Source organism: Podarcis tiliguerta (genome assembly GCF_965153285.1).
Source record: "Podarcis tiliguerta genome assembly, chromosome: 14".
Classification (NCBI taxonomy): Eukaryota; Metazoa; Chordata; class Lepidosauria; order Squamata; family Lacertidae; genus Podarcis; species Podarcis tiliguerta.
This window is the reverse complement of record NC_139547.1, coordinates 30,304,894-30,327,917: the sequence shown is the minus strand read 5'-3', so window position 1 is coordinate 30,327,917 and position 23,024 is coordinate 30,304,894. Positions and strand designations below refer to the sequence as shown.

The 23,024-nt window shown below is 49.9% G+C and overlaps 1 protein-coding gene across 5 annotated transcripts in view; it reads left to right on the top strand.

The window, feature by feature from the left end:
* Positions 1 to 23,024, top strand: part of GRID2IP (Grid2 interacting protein) — a 63,141-nt gene that overhangs the window by 27,227 nt on the left and 12,890 nt on the right. For 3 of the 5 annotated variants that reach the window (XM_083413965.1, XM_083413963.1, XM_083413966.1), the window contains 14 exons: positions 3,993 to 4,247; positions 6,153 to 6,238; positions 6,505 to 6,574; positions 6,930 to 7,024; positions 9,458 to 9,641; positions 10,546 to 10,700; positions 13,678 to 13,785; positions 14,903 to 15,000; positions 15,115 to 15,232; positions 15,401 to 15,729; positions 17,234 to 17,677; positions 18,317 to 18,404; positions 20,385 to 20,474; positions 21,225 to 21,421. In XM_083413965.1, the coding sequence (XP_083270091.1) occupies positions 3,993 to 4,247; positions 6,153 to 6,238; positions 6,505 to 6,574; positions 6,930 to 7,024; positions 9,458 to 9,641; positions 10,546 to 10,700; positions 13,678 to 13,785; positions 14,903 to 15,000; positions 15,115 to 15,232; positions 15,401 to 15,729; positions 17,234 to 17,677; positions 18,317 to 18,404; positions 20,385 to 20,474; positions 21,225 to 21,421 (2,317 nt within the window). Of the gene's footprint in view, positions 1 to 3,607; positions 4,248 to 6,152; positions 6,239 to 6,504; positions 6,575 to 6,929; positions 7,025 to 9,457; positions 9,642 to 10,545; positions 10,701 to 13,677; positions 13,786 to 14,902; positions 15,001 to 15,114; positions 15,233 to 15,400; positions 15,730 to 17,233; positions 17,678 to 18,316; positions 18,405 to 20,384; positions 20,475 to 21,224; positions 21,422 to 23,024 lie in introns of those variants that run through there. The other 2 variants (XM_083413964.1, XR_014505005.1) reach the window with 2 other exon arrangements.

The window sequence follows — 23,024 nt, the reverse complement described above, 5'->3', positions numbered from 1 at the left end:
TGTCCCCTGCCTGAAACCTTGGAGAGCCGTTTCCAGTTAAAAGAGATAACACTGAGCCTGTTAAACCAGTGGTCTGACTCTGGAAGGCAGCTTCTTGCATTCCTACAGGAAGGGTTGCAGCTCATTGGTAGAGCGTCTGCTATGCATGCAGAAGGCCTCTGATCTGAGGACCAGCGTCTCTGGATAGGACTGCAGAATGTCCCCATCTGAAGCCCACAGGGAGCCTCTGCCAGTCAGTGTAGGCAATACCGAGCTAGATGGACCAGTTTGGCCACATTTGCACCATGCATTTAAAGCATTGGTATCACTTTAAACAGCCCTGGCTTCTCCCAAAGAATCCTGGGAAGTGTAGTGAAGGGTTCTGAGAATTGTTAGGAGAAACTCACAGGAGTACAGTTCCTGGAGTGATTTAGCAATCAATGCCTCTTCCCGGGGAACTCTGAGAGCCGAAGTTCTGTATGGGAAATAAGGGCCTTTTGACAACTCTCAGCAAACTCTTTGTGAACTACAGTTCCCAGAATTCTTTGGGGGAAGGCATGACTATTCAAAGTGGTATGATATGGCTTTCAATGTATGGCGTGAAGGTGACCATAGTCTGACTTGGTGTAAAGCGGATTCCTGTGTTTGTGAAGAGCGATGCTTCCTCTACCATGCCATTCTCTGCTCTTAAAAAACAATCCATTTGCCCACTCCAGCCTTCTGACGCTCTCTACACAGTCCTTGGAGCCTTTCCTGGCAGGAGATGGGCCTCAAGGATCTCAGTATGCATCAAAGATATTGGCAAGATTGGTCGCCAGGCCAAGTTCAGCAATTTGTGGCAGCTATAACTGGGTAAATTGGTCCTTAGTTTCAAGCTAACACAGTCCCCTGAGGCTATGGCATTTCATTCCTCCTCCCACCCCTCCCAATCTGGCAGCCTGGCTGGGTTTATACGCTATAAACCGAGAGTAATCCAGTGCGATGTATTTAATCTACCCGGAGATGTGTCTTCCTGTGGAGCTGATAGGTCCAAGGTGCACTTTAGCTGCTTTTGCAATGATAACCCACTCATCCCTCTCCTGTCCACCAGCTCTCACTGAGTTGTCAACAGGTGACCCAGAATGAAGAAAAATAAGGCAGGAGGTTTTGGGACTGGTAGATGACAGATCAAAGTCTACCAGGAGGGTCTTCTGCACAATCCCTGTTGACATGGATGTGAGTGTCTCTTTGACTCAGCCCATCTATTTGGCTATTTAAACCTCCTCAGCAGCTGAAACAAGTTCAAGGGGTTGTTATCCAAGGCCAGGCCCTGACCAGCTGCCTGCCTCTCCCTCTTGTGCAAAAATATAACTGCACGATACCTGTGCAGAATGATCAAAGGGCTAGGACTAGTCCCCAGATGAGGAACGGTTGCAGCCTCTGGGTCTTCCTAGTTTAGAAAAAAGGCAAGAAAACAGAGACACGATAGAGGTGCATAAGGTTATGCATGGTGCAGAGAAGGCAGATAGAAATATCCCACCTTCCACTTCTCTCTGATTATGTGCCATTCTGGGTCCATCACTTGACTACAAATCAGGAGGGGGCTGGGCCGGCCCTCCCATGAGGCAAGGTGGAGCAATTGCCTCTGGGCAGCAGCCTCCAGGCCATTGGGAGTGGCAGCAGATCTAGGCCCACAAGCAGCGCACTGGTCACCACTCCCCTCCTCTCTGCTGCCTCCCATCCACAACCCCCCCTCCTCTGCCACCGGCCTTATTTTCATTCAATGTCCTTTTTGCCTCAGTGGGAGAGAGATTCAAGTGAGCGACTGTATAGTTAAACTGTGGCACTCACTGCCACAGGAAGCAGTGATGGCACTCACATGGAGGGCTTTCAAGGAGGATCAGACAAATTAAAGGAAGAAAAGGTTATTGATGTCTACTTGGGCGCTGCTTGTGGGTTTCTCAGAAGAGGCATCTGGTTGGCCACTGTCAGAACAGGATGCCCTTGGCCTGATCCAGCAGGCTCACCTTAAGTCTTTAACACCAGGGAAATATATCACTGGTCCGTGCCCTGAGCAACACACTTTGTAACAGTGGGGAGGAGGAAGGGGCTGAAAGATCCAGCAGCCCCCAGGGGCAGACCTTCTGTCCAGCAAAGCCCAGCAACAAAATCAATCGGCTGCATACATACAATTCCTTCCAAGCATATTTTTTTCCCACCTCAAATTATTCTGGGCACTGTTAAGGGCAGCCAGGAGTGGTAACTCTGCGAAGGGTGAACTATTAGTACGTGTTGCCTTTTCTAGAATAGCTGCTGTTCCCGCTGCTGCTGTTAATACTTTTGCTGTGTGAAGTTTCTCCCCCTGATCACAGGATGTAATTTGAGGCCAATTAATTGGTGCTTTTTGGAGCCCTCTTCCTCAGAGAAGCTGCAGTGGCGTCACCTCCATGGGAAACAGGCAGCTCTGTGAAAGAGGCAGGAGAAGGGGGAGAGGGAAGGGAGGCTGCCTGCCTGGGCTTCAGGCATTGGAGACAGAAGGGAAAGGCAGGGAGAAGCAAGGAGGCTGGAGGAGGAGAAAGGTGCAAGGCCTTCTCATCTCTGGATCAAGAAGGGGAAGCGGGAGGATGGTGGTGACCCCCCTCAGGCAAAGCCATTTGCGATGCAAAGAACGCCTGCGGTGAGGAGAACTTGCCTAGCCATTAGGCAGGGTGGGGCTGGTGCCTTAAGTGGCAGGAGCCCCCCAGGCGGTCTGCCAGCTGGTGCCCCACATGCCCTGCAATCTCTGCCACAAGTGGAGGGAGGGGGGAAATAGCCCAATTGCATACAAAGCAGTCAGTGAAAAATATTGTAGGACTGGGGTTAGGTGGATGCCTTAGAATAGTAGAGTTGAAGGGACCATGAGGGTCATCTAGTCCAACCCGCTGCAATGCAGGAATCTTTTGCCCAATGTATGTTCTTGGGGTCCCTTCAACAGCCCTCTGATTACCTCCCCCACCACCAAGTGGGGAATAGGCCCCGTCGGAGTGTTAATTGTAGAGTTGCTGGGTTGGAAAGGACTCCAGGGGTCATGTAGTCCACCCCTGCATCCTTTCATCCTATGCTCATCCTGTTGTTGTTGTTTAGTTGTTTAGTCCGACTCTTCGTGACCCCATGGACCAGAGCACACCAGGCACTCCTGTCTTCCACTGCCTCCCGCAGTTTGGTCAAACTCATTCTGGTACATTGATATAAATTAAACCTTATCTCACAGCAATGCCATCAGTCTTCCACTGAGCCCACCTCCGTACACACACCTTTAGCCTCAGGTGAGGTCCATCTCAACCTGGATGCCCCTGCAGAGGTAATGGGAAATCAAAACCCACGCTTGATTCCACCTGGCAGCGGCTTCGTTCCAATATGTTGGGCATCCTGGTAGCTGCTGAGTAGCCCTGCAAAAAGACCAAAGCGTCCTCAGCTGCTCTGCCTGCGTGGGTAGGCTTGGCGTGGGTGTTTGCGTTCCCGAATGCCAAGCGCAGCAAAGATGCCTTCAGCGGGGTGGGATGCGGGGCTGGTGAGCTCATTGTGATTTTGCTGTCAGACCGTAGTGAAGAGAAAACACCATCTGTGAGTTGAGCTTTAAAAATACTCCACACTTCGGGGCTGGCTTGCAAACGGCAAGCGTGTCACCCGTGTGCAGATTTCACCTGCCAGATCCAACGTACTTCCTATGTTGGGAGAATAAAAGGGTAGCTGGTGAAATAGTGAAAGGCACCAAATTGCAACCGGTACATGGCTGTAGTGAGCGCAGAAGCTTGTTCCTCTCTTTGCAAGGTGTTTAGATCCAGCATTCAGGAGGACGAGCTGTGCATTTGATTCTGATAATAAGACGACGCAGCAGCTGAGGATCAGAGGACTCTGCTTCACCTCCCTCTGTGCTCTTATAAATGCTGGGTTTTCTTCCGCTGTGATGGGTTTGTAAGGCTCTGGATTGCTGGAACCTGCCCTGCCCTTTCTCTGCCACTTCCCTAACGCTTCTCCCTTGCCATGTTCTCCAGGATCTTCATCCCCAGGAAACACCGACAGCGCTTCGACGAGGTGGTCTCCCAGAGCCTCATCAGCAAACTGTGCCATGCCAAGAGCAAGCACTCCGCCAGTCGGCTGAGGCGCAGCCGCAGCGAGGACCACCATGAGCGCCTCCTGGTCTCCACGCGGGCCAGCTCAGTGCCGAGGAGCCACGAGGAGAACGGCAAAAGCTTGAGGAAGGCGACTTCCCTCATCGCCAGCAATGTGGGCTCAGGGGCTGCTCGCAGGTAACTCCTCCTTCCCACAGACCTTTGGAACTCACTGCATTCTGCGATTTAAGCAGTATAGATCTGTAAATCTGTAGAATGAAGGAAGAAGCCATCCCCGCAGAATCATAAGGGCTGCAAAACAACCCCCTGTGTGATTCTTCTTAAGTGTTTTGTTTTATGTATCAGCTTGTTTAGCACAGGAGCGTAGTTGATGGAGTGCCCTCCAGACTCCCTAGCCAATGGCCATGTGCGCTGGAGCTGATGGGAGTTGTACTCTCATAGGATAGCTCAGTTTGTTAGGGGGTGGTGCTGATAATGACAAGGTTGCAGGTTTGATCCCCATATGGGGCACCTGCATATTCCTGCATTGTAGGGGGTTGGGCTAGATGATCCTCAGATTCCCTTCTAACTCTATGATTCTATGATTCTAACAACTGGAGGGCCCCACATTGGCTACCCTTGAATTAACAGGTGCCGTACAAGGCTGCCAGCTGTTGATCCTAGAATTGTAGAGTTGAGACACCTAGATTCTTTTCACATGCACTGCTGTCAAGCCAGGTGTCCCCCATCCTGCATCTGTGCATCTGAATATTTCTGCCTAATTGCAGAACCTTACCTTTGTCCCTGTCGGAATTCATGTTACTTTTGTCCCAGTTCTCCAACCTGTTAAGGTCACCTTGAATCCTGATTCTATCTGCTGTTGTTTCACCTGCGGTTAAATAGAAATGTCATAAACAAACAAAGAAGCACTGGCTTTGAAATAACAATCTGTCACATTTTCCTAAGCTTCCTCATGCTCTTGATGCTGATGCTGTGGGGTGTGCGTAGGTAACGTGCCATATCAACCTTCCTTTGTACAGCAAGCCATCTATGGTGGGGGCAACAACCATGGCAACAAGCAGAGGAGACCATCTCTATGTCTCTCTCCTTCAGCCATCCAGTATACAGTGGTACCTCGGGTTACAGGCGCTTCAGGTTACAGACGTTTCAGGTTACAGACTCCGCTAACCCAGAAATAGTACCTCGGGTTAAGAACTTTGCTTCAGGATGAGAACAGAAATTGCGCGGCGGCGGTGCAGCGGCAGTGGGGGGCTCCATTAGCTAAAGTGGTACCTCAAGTTAAGAACAGCTTCAGGTTAAGAATGGACCTCCAGAATGAATTAAGTTCTTAACCCGAGGTACCACTGTATCATTATCTGATGCAGGACCTTGCTTAGGAATTACTAACCATGATAGGAACTGCGACCCTGACGCCCAAGTTCAAGGTGCAGTGAGGGTTCACGAGCCTCTTCCTCATAGAGCTGGAGAAGGCCATCAGTGGCCACTAGCCAAGATGGCTTGGCTTTGCCTCCACAGCCAGAGGTAGTAATGGCAGAACTGGGAAGAACTGCATGCCAATGAAGGTGATAGGCGGTTGTTGAAGGAGGCAGGGGAGGTGAGATCTCCTAGGCTGGGGGAAGGTGAGAGCTGGGAAGGTACAACCTTTTCTGTATGGGGCAAAAGTTAAGATATACCTGTGAGAGAGGACTTTAAATTCTTTTCATTTCTCTGTTCTTTCTTTTCTTCTTTTGGTTAGGTTAGTGAATTTGTTTTATTGTATTATGAAAAGTCTTAATAAAATTTGATTATTTAAAAAAAGGGGGGGAGAAGGAGACTCATCTACACAAGGAAAGGGAGGTGGGGCTGGAGAATAGAAGCCAGAAGAAGGCTTGTTCTTCCCTGGAGTTTCCTTCCCCAGTGCCAACCAACATAAGAACCACTGGCGGAGGAAGAGGAGTGCAGGGGGAGCCCCCAGGATGCACGCCCCAGCGCCAGGATGCGTACCAGCCACGCCCCTGCCTGCTCTCTGCCCCCCCACCCCCGGTGCTGGAGCATGAAGCTCCGCCACTGATAAGGACTAGTAACTTGCTTGTTTCCCCCCAGGACTGTTCGTGTCTACAAAGGCAGCAGGAGCTTTGGGTTTACGTTACGTGGACATGCCCCCGTGTGGATAGAGTCCGTCTTGCCTGGTAAGGAGAACCAAGGTGTCCTGCGGAATACCGCTGATGGTTTCATTTCCAGAAATGGCACTTGCGGGTTAACTCCAAGTTCTCTGTGTGTTTTTCATTTCTCTGACCAAACCTTAAGCCCATAAATGCAATCAGGGAAGAGAAAGGTGTGTGGTTGGGGTGGGTGTTGTATCTTCAGGAAACTCTGCTTTTGAGGCAGGGAATCATTTGCCCAGTCCTGAATGACTGATCAATTTGTGCTCTCTCCCTCTGCCCCCCATCTCTAGGGAGTCCAGCTGACAAAGCATCCTTGAGAGCTGGGGACAGGATCTTGTTCCTAAACGGCCTGGATATGAGGTGAAGGAGCTGCTCCTTTGTGTCTGCCTATGATCACCCCTGGGGCTCTGGAATGCCTGCACCCAGGGAGGCTGCAATGCCCCTCTGGGATCCCATGCATCCCAAGAAGGAGATGCATTATCCTGCTTCAGCCTTTGTTAACCTGGTGGGTGGTCTCCAGATGCTCTGGCTGTGCTGGCAGAAGCTGATGGGAGCTGTGGTCCAATGTATCTGGAGGGCACCAGGTCGATGAACGCTGTCCTACTTTGTGCGAACCTGCTCAGCGCAGTACCCACCTGCCCTTCCTCGAAGGGCTTTTCTTGTGCGGCTGTAACTCTCCTTGAAATGTCACAAGAGTCTTTCTCTCGCTCTGCAGGAACTGCTCCCATGAGAAGGTTGTGTCCATGCTCCAGGGTAGCGGGGCAATGCCCACCTTGGTGGTTGAAGAAGGCATCGTGAGCTTTTCTAGTGGTAAGATCAGAGATGGGTCGAGGGGAAGATTTGGTCCCAGGGTTGGAATGGGAGGGGAGCACATTCTACTTTCTTCTCAGCCTCTGTGTGAGGCGAGCTGCCATCTCTCACCTGCAGCTTGCAGGACGCCCAAGGTAGGAACCCTGGAAAATTATGGGTTGTGTCAACCAAGTTCTGCTTACAGTAGACCTACTGAAAGTAATGAACCTTACTTGATCATGTCCCTTAATTCCAGTGCTTCTGCTTTGAGCAGGCACAGCATGGAATACAGCCATGCATTTCTAAGAGTCTATGTCAGAGGGAAGTCAAGGTGCTCACAGAACTACAGTTCCCAAGTGGCAAAGAGAAGATCAGCCTGGGGAAGACTGCAGCTTAGTAGCAGAGCCCCTACTTTGCATGCAGAAGGTTCCCAGGTCAGGCACCCCCAAACTCAGCCCTCCAGATGTTTTGGGACCACAACTCCCATCATCCCTAGCTAACAGGACCAGTGGTCAGGGATGATGGGAACTGTAGTCCCAAAACATCTGGAGGGCTAAGTTTGGCCATGCCTGGCTTAGAGACTGTTGTAGTTAAGTGGTTTAGTGTTGTAGTTAAATTGTTTCAACAAAATAAAATAAAAATTACCTCATAGGGCTTGAAAGGAGAATGTGACTGTTTCAAAGGATGGACACAAGCGATGCCATGCTATTAGTACCCTGAGTGATCTCTGTGTTGGGGAAAGTTAATATTTGGAGCCACCAAAGATTTGCAAGAGGATTCACTGGGTTTTTGTTTTGTTTTTTTGCTTGGGATGGAATCATGTGCTTTGAGAGGGAGGCATTGGGAAGCACTGCCACTTTAAAAGACAGGTTCAGAGCAGTGATTACACCAGGGTGGTGAGGACTGGGCATGGTTCATGTCAGCTAAACTTCCAGGGGGAATGCTAACTCCGATTTATCACGGTGGGGGTTCTTTCCGGACCACATCCCTTCAAACACACGAAGGTTTAACAACCTGCTACATGGCTTTTGGACAGGAGCAGTTTGTAGCTTGTGATTTTGCAAAATAGGCAGTTGTCTGCTTTAGGGAGGTAACGGAAGTCAACATCCGCTCCTTTGGCACCGCAGAAACAAATCACATGAAACTTCATAAAGCTGCCAGGTGGATATGGGGAGAGTATTGCTCGAATTCTTAAACATGGTCCAAATCCTATGCCATCCATGAGCATTAAGGCTGCAGCCCTAAGCACACTTACTAGTGAATAAGCCCCTGAATGGGACGGACTCATGAGAAAACTCGTGCACATCACGGTGGAAGTGGCGCTGTTGTTTGTATGACTCCTGTATATGGGAAGTATAGAGAGATAAGTCACTTTGCTAGGTCTGGGGAAAGGCCGTAGCTCAGTGGTAGAGCACCTGCTTTGCCTGCAGAAGGTCCCAGGTTCAATCCCCAGCATCTCCAGGTAGGGCTGGGAAAATATATGAAATCCTGGAGGGTTGCTGCCAGTCAGTGTAGATAGTACTGAGCTAGATGGACCCGGGGTCTGACTCGGGAAAAGGAAGTTTCCTGTGCCCTTATAATTTGGCCCTTTATCCCAAACCATGAGAACGGGTGGGGACGAGAAGGGACATGGGTGGCGCTGTGGGTTAAACCACAGAGCCTAGGACTTGCTGATCAGAGGGTCGGCGGTTCAAATCCCCACGACGGGGTGAGCTCCCGTTACTCGGTCCCTGCTCCTGCCCACCTAGCAGTTCGAAAGCACGTCAAAGTGTAAGTAGATAAATAAGTACTGCTCCTGCGGGAAGGTAAACAGCGTTTCTGTGTGCTGCTCTGGTTTGCCAGAAGCGGTTTAGTCATGCTGGCCACATAACCCGGAAGCTGTACGCCGGCTCCCTCAGCCAGTAAAGCGAGATGAGCACCGCAACCCCAGAGTCGGTTTACGACTGGACCTAATGATCCTTTACTTTATGAGAACTAGAATCTTATTTTCAGGGAAAGGGCTCTATCTCAGTGGCGTAGCGTGGGGGGTGCAGGGGGGGCCGGCCGCACCGGCCGCAACATCTGGGGGGTAGGGTTAGGGGGCGCAAATCCACGGGTTAGGGGGCGCAAATTACTTGCCTTGCCCCGGGTGCTGACAACCCACGCTACGCCACTGCTCTATCTCAGTGCTAGAGCACATGCTGTGGATGCAAAAGGTCCCTGATGATACTCAGCTGGATGGACCAAAGGGTCTGACTAAGGCAGCTTCCTCTCTTCCTACCACATTGAGGGGCAATGCAAAGATTTGCACAGTCAAAATGAGAGGGAAAGGGGTGCATTTATTGTGCAACCCCCCGAAAACCCTTGCTTATGCTGAATGGTCACTGGAGGGTTCATGCCCCGATCTCTCACCTTGGCTCAAAGGCACATCTGCCTCTTTTCCTGCTTTGCCATGATTTATCTATTTATGTGCAGACGGCGAGTCATCGGAGAGCCCCAACTCCTCTTCGGCACTCACCTCCTTGCAGTGGGTTGCTGAGATCCTGCCCTCCAGCATCAAGATCCAGGGGAGGACCTTCCACCAGCAGCTGGAACATCTGCTTACGCCGCCAGAGCGCTACACAATCTGCAAAGCACTGGAGAGTTTCTTCCAGCACAGGTAGCCTGCTGGTTATTCCCTCCATTCATTTCTGAGTGGGGCACCCAAAGCCCTGTTAGGACCTGCAGCAGCATCCATTTACCATGTGCTCTCTGTTACCTGAGTCCTGCATCTGGGCCTAGTGTGGTTCTTGTAGACCCAACACTTTGACAGCTGCGTCCATGCAATTCCTTTCATCAGGAGCCAGGGGCTTGCAGTTCAAGGCTAGCACCAGGAGCTGGTGGGTGGGTCTCCATCTCCACCAGAGGTATGTTATTAAGAAAATGTCCCACTTCTAACATCATGTGCCAGCAAGTGGGCTAAGGCAGGTCTAACTTGCCCTGATGCCTTATTGCAACCAACCTAATTCCAAGCAGAGCTGTCTCTTCCTGATAGCACTATCTAGCTCAGAGCTTTCCAAACTTTTCATGCTGGTGACACACTTTTTAGACAGGTGACACGGTAATTCAGTTTTACATCATTTCGTGACAGTAATTCAGTTTTACTAGCAAACCAGAGGTTAAACTAACTGCTTTCTAGCCCCAGAAGGAGCATGGGGAGTGTTCATTTGACGCACCTACACACTGCAGCCAACATACTAATGTGTTGCGACACACAGTTTGGAAAGCTCTGATCTAGCAAGACAGAGCTTATATCTTTCTATGGAAAGATGGGAGGCATCTTTGAATTCTCAAGTGCCTTCAGTAGCAACCTGACAAAAGTGACACTTTCTTGCTGGTAAGGAGGACAAGCAATGTGGGAAGCCTCACCTAACTAATTTGTGCCAGTCAGATTTCCTTTTAAAGGCACAGGGGCAGCAGAGGTCAAGAGACCAGGGCATCTCCTGGTGGCGCCAAAGAACATTGCATCCTATTTTCCAGCTCCCCCCAAAAAACACTGTTGTATTTTCTCTTGTCTCGTCCAGGAACATAGACACCCTCATAGTGGACGTCTACCCAGTCCTGGACACCCCTTCCAAGCAGGTCATCTGGCAGTTCATCTACCAGCTGCTGACGTATGAGGAGCAGGAGCACTGCCAACAGAAGATCACCAGGTTCCTTGGCTACAAATCAGTGGCGGGTGAGCAGCCAGCACCTGGTGGGGAGGAGCACCCGTGGGTGGCACCGCTCAGGAGCTCGAGTGTCTGCTCAAGCCAAGCATATTAAACCCCTGTGTTGCAAACAATTATTAGTAATATCCAAGGCAACACGATGACCAAGTACAACAATGCGATGTCAATATGAACTCTTTATATAATCTATACAGAACATTGAACAGTATGAAATATATGAAATATGCACTCTCTGCAAAACCAAATAAACAGAAAACTTATAAATCTCTGAAAATCACAAAATATGCACTCTTGATGGATTCTCTTGAAAACCAAATAAACATAAGTCTTATAAGACTCTGAAAGTCTTTGTAGACTAAGCAAGTCTCTGAAAGAAGCAAGGGGTCAGATTCTATGTTTCATACTGTTCAATGTTCTGTATAGATTATATAAAGAGTTCTATGTTTTCAAGAGAATCCCTCAAGAGTGCATATAGTTAGATGATTTTTGAGCCTGCATTGTATTATATTATTGGGTTTGTTTTTAGTTTTGTTATTGATAACTTGTAGCTATTTTTAGTACATTCTGTTAACTTGGAATTAGATTTACGACCGTGTAAATAACATTGAGGCCACTTGGGATGAAATGCTCTATATGAATACAATGGGGTTATGCCCCGCATTAGTCATCCTTATAGTAGACCCACTGAAATCAGTGAGTGTGATTTAACTTAGGTGTATTCATTTCCATGGGTCTGATGCTGATTAAAACTTAGCTGGACACAATCCACGGAAAACAGGTGCATTCCAGCCACACAGGAGTGACATCCATCTATATCTCTGCACCCAGGCAAGCAAGAGGCATTATCATAGCGCTGGGCACATTCCAACCAAGCAAAAGCGCCCAGGGAAGAGTCCTGAGGGCCAGACAGAAAGGTGTGGAGGGCTGCATTTGCCACCCATAAGTTAAGGAATCCAGCCAGCTCGTAAAAATACCAGCCTGCGAAGCTCTCTTTTAGGGAAAGTGTCCTTGCTACAGAGCAGCAGCGGTGGTGTGTGGGTATTAACGCATCACCCGAGTTCCTGCCGTGAAGGGCCCACCCCACCTCCTTCCCGCACTGTTGCTCTCTCCAGTTGCTGTGGCAACCTCAGCACCAGCTGTGTGTTTTAGGGGATTGTGGGCATTAGATCCCCAGCAGGGTAAATTTAGAATGAAAGGTCTTAATCTTCGGCTTTGGGGAACAGTTATTTGCAAGCAAATGCCCGTGTTTGTGGCAATGAGATTATTTTTACACCAGGGAGCAGCTCAAATGCCGTCGAGGCCAAAGGGGAGAGGGCGCTTTGGGAGAGCAGGCGCCTGAGAGGATGTGTGTAAACACACCAGCCCTGTCAAAAAGAGCAAAAGCAGCTATGAGGAAGATCATGGGAACCTGCTGTAGACTGACTCAGTATTGTCTACACTGACTGCCAGGGACTCTCCAGGGATTCAGCCAGGGAGCATTTCCCAGCCTTACCTGGAAGAAACAACAACAACACCACACTAAATAGCTTCCTTAGACAGGGCTGCCTTCAGATGTCTTCTGAAGGTTAGATATAACCTTTGTCAGGATTTGAACTTGGGACCTTCTGCATGCAAAGCAGGTGTTCTATCACTGAGCTACAGCCCTCCCAGGAACAGCTCCTGTAGTCTTGGAATGAATGGATGGAGAGTTTGACCAGAAACCCCCAGTGTGGCTGTGCTGGATGTAGCCATAGCTGGCTGGGAGCTGCTGAAGCCCACCCCCTGGATTTTATTCCATGCCCTTGCCCTGAATGTTACTTTTGTCATTTATAGCCCATGCTTCCTTCAGGAAGTTGATGAGAAGAGAACCTGGCGGAGGGACTTCTCTGTAGTGGCACCCTCCCTGTGGAACGCCCTCCCATCAGATTTCAAGGAGATAAATAGCTATACAACTTTTAGAAGGCATCTGAAGGCAGCCCTGTATGGGGAAGTTTTTAATGTTGGTTGTTTTATGATGCTTTTATATTTGTTGGAAGCCACCAGGAGAGGCTGGGGCAACCCAGTCAGATGGGTGGGGTACAAATAATAAAATAGTTGCTGTTGTTATGAAGGGCCCTGCAGTGCTGGATCTCACAGGGGGCGGGGGCTGTTTAGTCCATCAACCTGTTCTCACTGCGGCCAACCGGATTCCTCTTCCGGGAAACCTGCAAGAGGACCTTGGGTCCAACATCAACACTCCCCACTTATGATTCCTTGCAAGTTATATGGGGAGGCATTCCACCTCTGTTACTGGAGGTCATACACAGCCATTGTGGCTACTAGCTGCTGATAGCCTTATGCATTTGTTATTGCTGGATGTCCTCACGGATGTCCTCACGGTTCAGAAAAGAGCAACCCCAATGACTCCCCTTTGAGCATCTGGGGATTTTTAGTTAGAGAAAAGGTATAAAGGGCTTGTGCACACTTCTGCTTGCGGTTTTCTCTCTGCCGCACTCTCTTCCCAGGGATAATCTATTCTTTAGCTCTAAATCAGAACAAACAGCAATCCGTAGAACACTTGTATTGCTGTCTGCTCCGACTGAGCACCGAAGAGCAGTTTTCTCCTGGGGGGAAACAGCTGGACCAGAGGAAGTGTGGATGAACCCTGAGAGGAAACTTATACAATTATGCATGATTTGGAGAAAGTGGATAAAGAAAAGTTTTTCACCCTCTCTCCTAACATTGCAACTCATGACCATCGCTGCCTCCTGTGGAAGGGAGTTCCATAGTTTAATTATGTGCTGCATGATGAAGGACTTTCTTTTGTGTCTTGACTCTTCCAACGTTCAGCTTCATTGGATGCCCATGAGTTCTAGCGTTACAACGGATGGAGACAAAAACCATCCATGTGGTGTATGATTTGATAAGCGTCTCTTGTGCCTCCTCTTACTCTCCTTCAATCGGGACTGTCAAGTCCCAAACACTGCAGCCTTGGGCATCTCTCAGGCAGTTCCACTTCTTTTTCAGCCGCAGTTGAGACAGAGGCAGAGGATCGGCACCGCAGCTCCATGCGGGGGGCCTCAGTGTGCCGGGAAAGTGTCCCCACCCACAGTCCTGAGGGCAGTGGAGCTGGAGGTAGGTCACACTCTGTGTGTTCTCAGAAGATTGTCTTTCTGTTCATTTCCACTTTTGACTAGCTCCACTCACCCAGCTGATATGCAGGAGGTTGGGATGGTGGAGAAATCTGCTTCAGTTCTCATTGAGAGGCAAATCTATCCAATTCTCACTTTCTGAAACAATATGAAATTGAAGCTCAATTCTCCTTTGAAATTCACACATTTTGCAATGCAGTTTCCCGCCCAAGAAATGTCTATAAATATGCATGTATGAAGGTAAAGTGTGCATAAATGTGCATATATTAGTGAAAGCAATGTAGCGAGACTGCATCGCATTAAGGGAAATTGCTTGCAAAAATGTGTACAGTGGACACTCAGGTTGCAAACGTGATCCGTGTAGGAGGGATGTTTGCAACCCGCAGCACCGTGTCTGCGCACTCGCGGGTTGCGATTCTGAGCTTCTGCAATTGCGCAAAGCGCAATTTAGTGCTTCTGCGCATGTGTGATCGCCGAAACCCAAAAGTAACCCGTTCTGGTACTTCCGGGTTTCAGCGGGTCCGTAACCCAAAAAAACGCAACCTGAAGCGTTTGTAACCCAAGGTATGACTGTACATGAATCAAAATTGCAAAAAAAGTGTTTATTAGGAGAAATTTGCACTGATGAATTTTCATGATGATTAAACAATAAAGGCACTTCTTCCTTTGTGGGGAAGGGTGTGGCTGGGGGAGATTTCTGGGCGTCAGACAGAGAGCCCTGGAGAGCCACATACACCCTCTCCCCAGCTCTTCACTTTTTTGGGACATGCCACAGTGGCTCTTGCGTGGCTTGAGAAGATGAGGTTCCTGCTTTCCTGCTTGGGACTCCCCTACCTTTGGCTGTTTGGCCATGGTGCAACAAGGACAGTGTTCCTGCAGAGAAGAACTGGCGGCCAGCTTCTTCCTTCATAGCCTGGATGTTGCCTTGCAGAACTCAGCTGGGCACTAGGATGGGGACAAAACTAAGATGTGTTGGCTCTGCCTGCCATTGGTTCTGGCCTCACCTGTGCCCCTGCTTTCCACTCTGACAGTCCCAATTGGTCCCCAGCCACCTCTGGCAGCTTCTACCCCTGCTGCCTCTCCATTTCTCTTCCCATCAGGTCCCAGCGAAGCCTCCGAGGTGCCAGTCCGCTTGGCTGCAGGGGAGAGGCAAGCGGGGGATGGGACTTCCCTTCCGGAGACGCCCAACCCCAAAATGGTGAGTTCTGGGTCTGGCTTATGGAAGATGAAGCTAGTGTGGAGGGGTGGGAGATAGGGCCAGGCAGGCAGCTAAGCGCACAGGGACTCCTTCCTTCCCTCTGCTCTTTTTCAGATGTCTGCTGTCTATGCAGAACTGGAAACCAGGCTGACCACTGGCTTTGGAGGGAAGCTGGGCAACTTAGCCATGCACAGGACATCACTTCCCATTCCAGAGCAAGGAAACCCAGCAGGTGAAAATATACTCCCCACCCTCCTTGTGTCTTGGCTTGGCAGCATCCCAAGGTCTGCACATGTGGACATTCTGCAAACTCAGAGCCATAATTATCGGCTGCCAATAATTTGGCAGGGCAAGGCCAAATCCAACGGAACCGCTTTGTTCCCCTTCCATCCCCCTGCAGGTACTCGGAAGTCGGGCCTGAGCATCTCTTGGCAGAACGACCACCCTCCACCCGACCAGCCGTGCTATTACCACTCGCACGGTGGGATCCCCTCCCCCTGCAGCACCGAATCCAACCCCTATGTCAGCCTGGACTGCAGCCCCGCCCCGTCCCCAAAGCATGCAGGTTACGCCCTCAGCCCGCTCTCCCGGAGGAAGAAGCTCTTCACCTTCTCCCGCCCGCCACGCAGCCGGGATACGGACCGCTTCCTGGACGCTCTGAGTGAGCAGCTGGGGCACCGGATCACCATTGTGGATGACTTCCTCACGCCCGAGAATGACTACGAGGAGGTGGGAGACAGAGGGTGGCACTTTGCTTCTCTGGTAAAAAGTGCTGGGGGGAAGCTTCCTTGGCAAGTCTTCACCCTCTGACCCATCCCTGCCCCCTGCCACCCATCCCTGCACCCAGCAGTTTGGATGGTGTAGGTGGGGAATGCTGAAACTTGGAATGGGCATCCCATAATGCTTCGACCTGTGGACAAAACCAAGGTGATGCCCGGGGGCATTGTGGTTTGGTGCATATAGGACATAGGGTGAAGACCCATGGAATAAATTTGAATACATTGTGCATATGCTAATTTGTTTGCATGGAGGCCTCTTGATAAATGAAGGCTGGTAACTGGTGTCATAATAATAATAATAACAATAATAATAATAATAATAATAATAATAATAATAATAATAATAATAATAATTTCAATTTATATCCAGCTCTTACTCCCAAAGGTTCCCAGGACAGCAAGCATATCAGCAACAATATTATTGATTGATATTGATTGCAGGGGTTTGGGCTAGATGATCCTTTGGGTCCCTTCCAACCCTACAGACCATCTTCAAGGGCAGCCCCCCCCCCCACAGTACAATGCAGTAACTCAGACAGGATGCCACCAGAGCACGGGCACCTGAGGCCAGGCTAGCCCAGTCCAGGAACTGCCCTGTAAGCAAGTTTGTTTTTACAGTGAAGCCCCCTTCCCACCAGCCAACAAAGGGAGGTGCAGGAGATACAGGGCCCAGTACAAATGGTGTGGGTCTCTGTCCTTGTGGGCCACCCCTTAACAATGCCAATGGCATCCTTTGGCATCCCAGAACCCCTCTTGGGAAAGGCATCTTCTGGTGCTCTGGAGCTGCCTCTTGAGATGTCCCATCTATTTATTTATTGCATAGAATTTATACACTGTTTGATTGGGTTTTTTTTAAAAAAAACAACACCCCTCAAACAGAACAAAACAATAAAATCATCAGCAAGAACAACTCTGTAAAACAGAGGACAAAATCAACAATAAACTGAAAGCAGATGAAAGCATGCACCAGCATTCTCCACCTCTGGGTAAAGGTAAAAGGACCCCTGACCATTAGGTCCAGTCGTGGCCGACTCTGGGGTTGCGGCGCTCATCTCGCTTTATTGGCTGAGGGAGCCGGCGTACAGCTTCCGGGTCATGTGGCCAGCATGACTAAGCCGCTTCTGGCGTACCAGAGCAGCGCACGGAAACACCATTTACCTTCCCACCAGAGCGGTACCTATTTATCTACTTGCACTTTGACGTGCTTTCGAACTGCTAGGTTGGCTGGAGCTGGGACCGAGCAACAGGAGCTCACCCCGTCACGGGGATTCGAACCACTGACCTTCTGATCGGCAAGTCCTAGCCTCTGTGGTTTAACCCACAGCGCCACCTGTGTCCCACTAGTGTTTTCAAAAGGTGCCGAAAGGGGAACAGCGAAGGTGCCTGCCTGACATCCATCGGCAGGGAGTTCCAGAGTGCTTTAGCCATCTAATCTCTCATCTTTCTCTCCCCAGATGAGTTTCCACGACGACCAGGGCAGCTATGTCACCAACGACATGAGCAGCGCCAGCGAGTACCTGAGTAGCAGCGAAGGCAGCTCCTTGACCTACTCCACCTTGTCCGATCACATCCCTCCGCCCCCCATCAGCCCACCCCCACTCCCGCCTCCGCTGCACTCCCACGAGCCCAAAGAGGAGCACCGGAGCACGGAGGCCGTGAAGAAGACTCCCTCCTCCTCCTCCTTTCCCTCCTCCTCCGCCCCCCACCCCAAGCCCCCAGACAGCCACTCTCAGCAAGCCCCTCCACCTCCTCCACCTCCGCTGCCCCCTCCGGTCCCCTGTGTTCTTCCTCCAGTGACTCAGGGCATCATTCAGCGCAGGAACGAGTCCAAGCACATGAGCGTCAAGCGGCTGCGCTGGGAGCAGGTGGAGAATTCCGAAGGTACCATCTGGGGACAGGTAATGTTGAGGATGCTCCATTCAGTTGCATTTAAAAGCACATCCCCCCCCCCACACCACGTCCACCCACTCGGTTTGCGCTCTCTGAAATAATAGACAGACCGAACCACAACCATCCTTTGAGATTTGCTCATCTCTGAATGTTGCGATCCAATTTTCCAGCTGAGTAATGTGTGGAAAAATGCAGGGCAGTCCAACTTTTCATATCGAGCGGGCCACAAGAGTACTTTGCAGGCAGTGTTTGTTTGTTTACTTTTGGGGGCACAAACCTCCACATTTGTAGCTGTGGAGAAGTGCCCCAAATATATAGCAAGAGGCTGGAGCTGTCCTTGTGGTCTGCAAGAGACAGATGAACATTGCAGATAACAAATCACTGTATCAAACCCAAGGGAAGTCTGTCTGGGAGGCTGCTCTCTCCAGCCAGTTCTAGACCCAGCTATGATGTTGCTTTAAGTCCCTCTCTGCAGGGGAGGTGTGTCTCTCTCTGTGTGTCCCAGTGGTTGACCCCAAATTGCCAGATAAAGGCCTGCTTGAGCACCATCCAAGTCCCTCTTGTATGCTTCTGATATGGAAGAAAGAGCATGTTTACCCTCTGCTCTTGGCCTCTGGAATCCTTGACCATGCCTTTTCCTTGCGCAGCTCGGGGAAGACTCGGACTACGACAAACTGAGCGACATGGTCAAATACCTCAACCTGGAGTTGCATTTTGGAACCCAGAAGCCAGCGAGTGAGTCCTCCATCTGTCTGTCTCTCTCCACAAGCACCGGCAGCCCTCATCTGCCAGATGCAGCTGGGGGTGGAGGGAGAAACAAGAGCCAAGCCATTCTCGTCTTGGGGATCTTGCCAGAGTCCCCTCCATGGTCCTGAGATGGGCGCACAATTTGCACAATGGCTGCTTGTGAACCCTTGTCAAACTCTGTTGCTGCCCAATCCCCTCTGGCTGTTGACGTGGGAGAAGCATGACCATCTCCTTGCCATTGTCTTCTCTCCAAGGGGGTGGTTGTCTCTTTAAGGGGATTGCCTCCCCTCTGTGTTTCAATGGGCGGGGGCTCCCTTTGTTTTCTCTGTCCCATCATCCTGGTGTCTTGTGCGTCCTCCCCTTTTGGGTGGGCTGCCAGGCCAAGCCCACCTTCATGTCCTTGAGTCATAGATTGAGAAGATGTGAGGGTGGCAACCGTGGAGAAGGCTAGGAATTGTTAGGAAAGGAGCTGGAAATAAAACTGCCAACTTCATAATGCCATTCGACATATCTGTGGTGCGACCACACCTGAGATACTGTGTGCAATTCTGGTCTCCTCACCTCAAAAGAGGACATTGCAGAATTGAGAAAGATCCAGGAATGGAAAACCAGAACGATCAAGGGGGTGGAGCAACTCCCCTATGAATAAGGGTTGCAATGTTTGGGACTTTTTAGTTCAGAGAAAAGGTGAGTCAGGGGTGATAGTTGGCGCTGTGGTCTAAACTACTGAGCCTCGGGCTTGCTGATCGGAAGGTCAGCGGTTTGAATCCCTGCAATGGGGTGAGCTCCTGTTGCTCTGTCCCAGCTCCTGCCAACCTAGCAGTTCAAAAGCACGCCAGTGCAAGTAAATAAATAGGTACCACTGTGGCGGGAAGGTAAATGATGTTCCCGTGTGCTCTGGCTTCAGTCACAGTGTTCTGTTGCACCAGAAGTGGTTTAGTCATGCTGGCCACATGACCCAGAAAGCTGTCTGTGGACAAACACCAGCTCCATTGGCCTGAAAGCTAGATGAGCGCTGCGTCCCATAGTCACCTTTGACTGGACTTAACTATCCAGCATTCCTTTACCTTTACCTTTTACTATTTATAAAATTATGTATAGCATGAATGGGGGGGCAGATGTACTCTGAAACTAATGAAGCTTAAGCTTCAGGGCCCTTAATCCTGAAGAAGCCCCAGAAGTTATTTTATTCCACCCTACCTCTCTGCTAAAGAGACATAGGTGGCGCTGTGGTCTAAACCACAGAGCCTAGGGCTTGCCGATCAGAAGGTCGGCAGTTCAAATCCCCGTGACGGGGTGAGCTCCCATTGTTCGGTCTCAGCTCCTGCCAACCTAGCAGTTCAAAGGTACGTCAAAGTTCAAGTAGATAAATAGGTACTGTTCCGGCGGGAAGCTAAGCGGCGTTTCCGTACGCTGCTCTGGTTCGCCAGAAGCGGCTTAGTTATGCTGGCCACATGACCTGGAAGCTGTACGCCAGCTCCCTCAGCCAATAAAGCGAGATGAGCGCCACAACCCCAGAGTCATTCGCAACTGGACCCTAAGGTCAGGGGTCCCTTTACCTTTACCTCTCTGCTAAGGAGCGGGGGGCTAGTGGGCGTACAGCAAAGGCGAAGAGGCTTGGCAGGTGAATGAGAGAAGCTGAGTGGACTCTCTTGAGGAAGAAGCACTGCCCGAGAGAACACCAGGTGGAGAAATAGGACGAAGAGTGGGTGAGCCGTGATAGGACCGGGGTTTGGGATTTCCTGTGTATCTGATGTCTTGTCTTGCCTTTTGCAGCCGAATGTCCTCTCTCCAGCCGGGGGTGGGCAAGCTCAGGACGGAGCTCAAGGACCCCCACCCAGCATGCAAACCTCCAGCCCTGCAAGCTCCGTTTGTTTCCATCCCATCCTGATCCCATCCGCTTCTTTTTTCTCTCTCTTCTCCCGAATCCCTCCGACCCCTGTCCTTATCTCTGATTAAATCTTTCAGTTTCTCTTCCAGAGCCGAGCCCCCTGCCAGAGTCCTTGAAAAAGAAAGATGTGGTTGAGATTCTGTCACACAAAAAGGCCTATAACACATGTAAGTAGCGCCTGGTGAAGGACGCAGCAGGTCCAGGGGCCGAGAGGCAGGCAGGTAAACGAGAGAGAGAGATGTTGAGCCAACACCAGTTGGCGTCTCTATTGGCAGGACTCAGGGGGTGGGGCCGGGGACTGTGATATTTTTAGGGTGCCAATCCGCTGAAGCACTGCAAGGTCTTCTGGTGCTCCCCTTGTGGGTTCGGGAACATTAAAGGTGCGGAAGAAACGTGCACAGATTGTGTTTTTAAAGGGAACCAACCTAATTCATGGTTCCCGAATCAAAGCACCACCCACAATGCAGTTCTCCCTTGCTTGAATTTTGCAATGCACTTTGCCAACTAAATATATACAAAAAAATGCATGCATTCGTGAAAATAACCAAAACGGACTGCATATGGGGAAATTGCACGCAAAAACGTGCATATTTCCTGAAACTTCAGCATGCATAAGTATTTTCATGCAGATTTACAAATATAAAATAAAGCATGGCCTCTAATTCATTGAAATGAATGAGTCTCAGTTAGCCAGGCCTACTAACTTCAGTGGGCCTACTCTGAGTAGGACTAACACCCCAAAATCCTGGTGTGAAAATGGGGGGAGGGAATGGACAAGACAGGGAAGAAAATGAGAACCTGAGATGGGCAGATTTGCCTGTCCTTTCCATGGGTGGACTTGTGCTCTGGCCCAGCCTGTTGGTTCTGGGTTAGAAATCCTTGGCAGGGCACCCACCCCGCTCTTCTTCTCTGCCCAGCCATCTTAATTGCCCACCTCAAGCTCTCCCACATTGAGCTGCGCCAAATCCTCTTGACCATGGAGAGCGACCGCCTGGAGGCTTCTCACATCAAGCAGCTGCTGCTCTATGCGCCTGACGCAGAGGAAGTGGAGCAGTACCACAATTACCAGGGCAGCCTCAGCAAACTCAGCGAGCCGGACCAGTTTGTGCTGCAGGTGAGTCTAAGCCAGTGGTTCCTGAATCTTCTCAGGCCCCCTTGGTCTGTAAATGCATCCCCAGTGCTGTCTACCCTATAAAAAGCAGTCTTCAGAATAGCAGTTTGCATGACCCACTAAGGAACATAACACAGTAAAATTCAGAATAGCAACAAACAAATGAACATGCATTCAAAATCCAGTTCAAACTATTTTGTTTAATCCACAAAGTGGATGAGATTGATCCAGTGAACCCAGCATTTCAAAGTCTGATAATCATTTATCCTTCCAGCACCTCCCTGCCACCCCTTTGCCTCTTAGCAACCCCCTAGCTAATCCCATTGCCCCCCAGGGGCACTGCTGTCCCCTTTTGAACCACTAGTCTAAACCAGGGTTTCCCAAACTTAGGTTGCAGGTGTTTTTGGATTACAGCTCCCATCACCCCTGATCACTGGTCCTGCTAGCTAGGGATGATGGGAGTTGTAGTCCAAAAACAGCTGGCAACCTAAGTTTGGGAAAACCAAGGTGCTACACAAAGGCAGGGAAGTTGGCCCAGTGTCATGGCAAGGAGTGGGAGTCGGTGTGGCTGCATGGGGGGGGGGCTGTGACCCACCGGGCCATGAACGGATTCAGGCCAGGTGTGTAGTTCGTCAAAAGACCATGTGAGATTTGTCTGTTCTTCAAAACACACACACACATGAGACATAAGCACACACAAGCTCCTGAGCACTCACCCTATCTGTTTGCACAAAAGTTGTGCAGAGGTTTGGCCATGCCTGATCTCTATTGATCACTCATCCTTAATTGTTTGTGGGGAGGTTAAATGACATTGAACATTCGTGCTCCTTTGCTTATGGGGTGTTTCTATGTATTTCTGTCAATCATTTGCTTGTCCCACACTTTTCAATGCACTTCCCAGTCTATTTTTTCCAGGTAGATTTCTTGCACAAGAGCAGCAGAATGCTTTAATCCACTTCAATTGGCCAAATTGGCACACCGCAAATTACTAACAATTTGGAGACTCCCGTAAATGCTTTTCAAGCTGGAACTATTCCCTTCTGACATTAAGGTCTGGAGAAGCTCACTGACAAAGAACTGGGAGGGGGATCCCATTCAGTTTGCAGTTAAAGGCCTGTGTCACGTTTCTGAAACTGTTGTGCAAAGCAAAGCAAAGCAAAGCAAAGCACAGCAATCCTTCAAAATTCATACTTCTCTGAATTTTGCAGCCCAGTTTTCCAGCCCAGTAACATGTACTAAAACACATTGTTAAAGCCTCATTAAATGTGTATGCTAGTGAAAATAACACACAAAATCACACTCTATTAAGGAAAACTAAAACTGCCATGCAAAAATATGTATGTTAGGATAAATTTGTAGATGAATTTTCATGATGGTTTCTGCAAACTAATGTAGAAAACTACACTTAAGATTGGATAAATGAGTAACTGAAATTGATAGCACCACCCACCCTTGCTGGCTTTGAGATAAGCAAGCTATGTTTCTATTAAACACCCTTGTCACTTCATCTATAAAGCAGATGTGGGGAGGGTCAACTGAAAGAAGGGCTGGCTAGACCTTGGTTCAGGGGCCCGATCTAGCCCCCACTCCAAGCATTTTTTCCCCG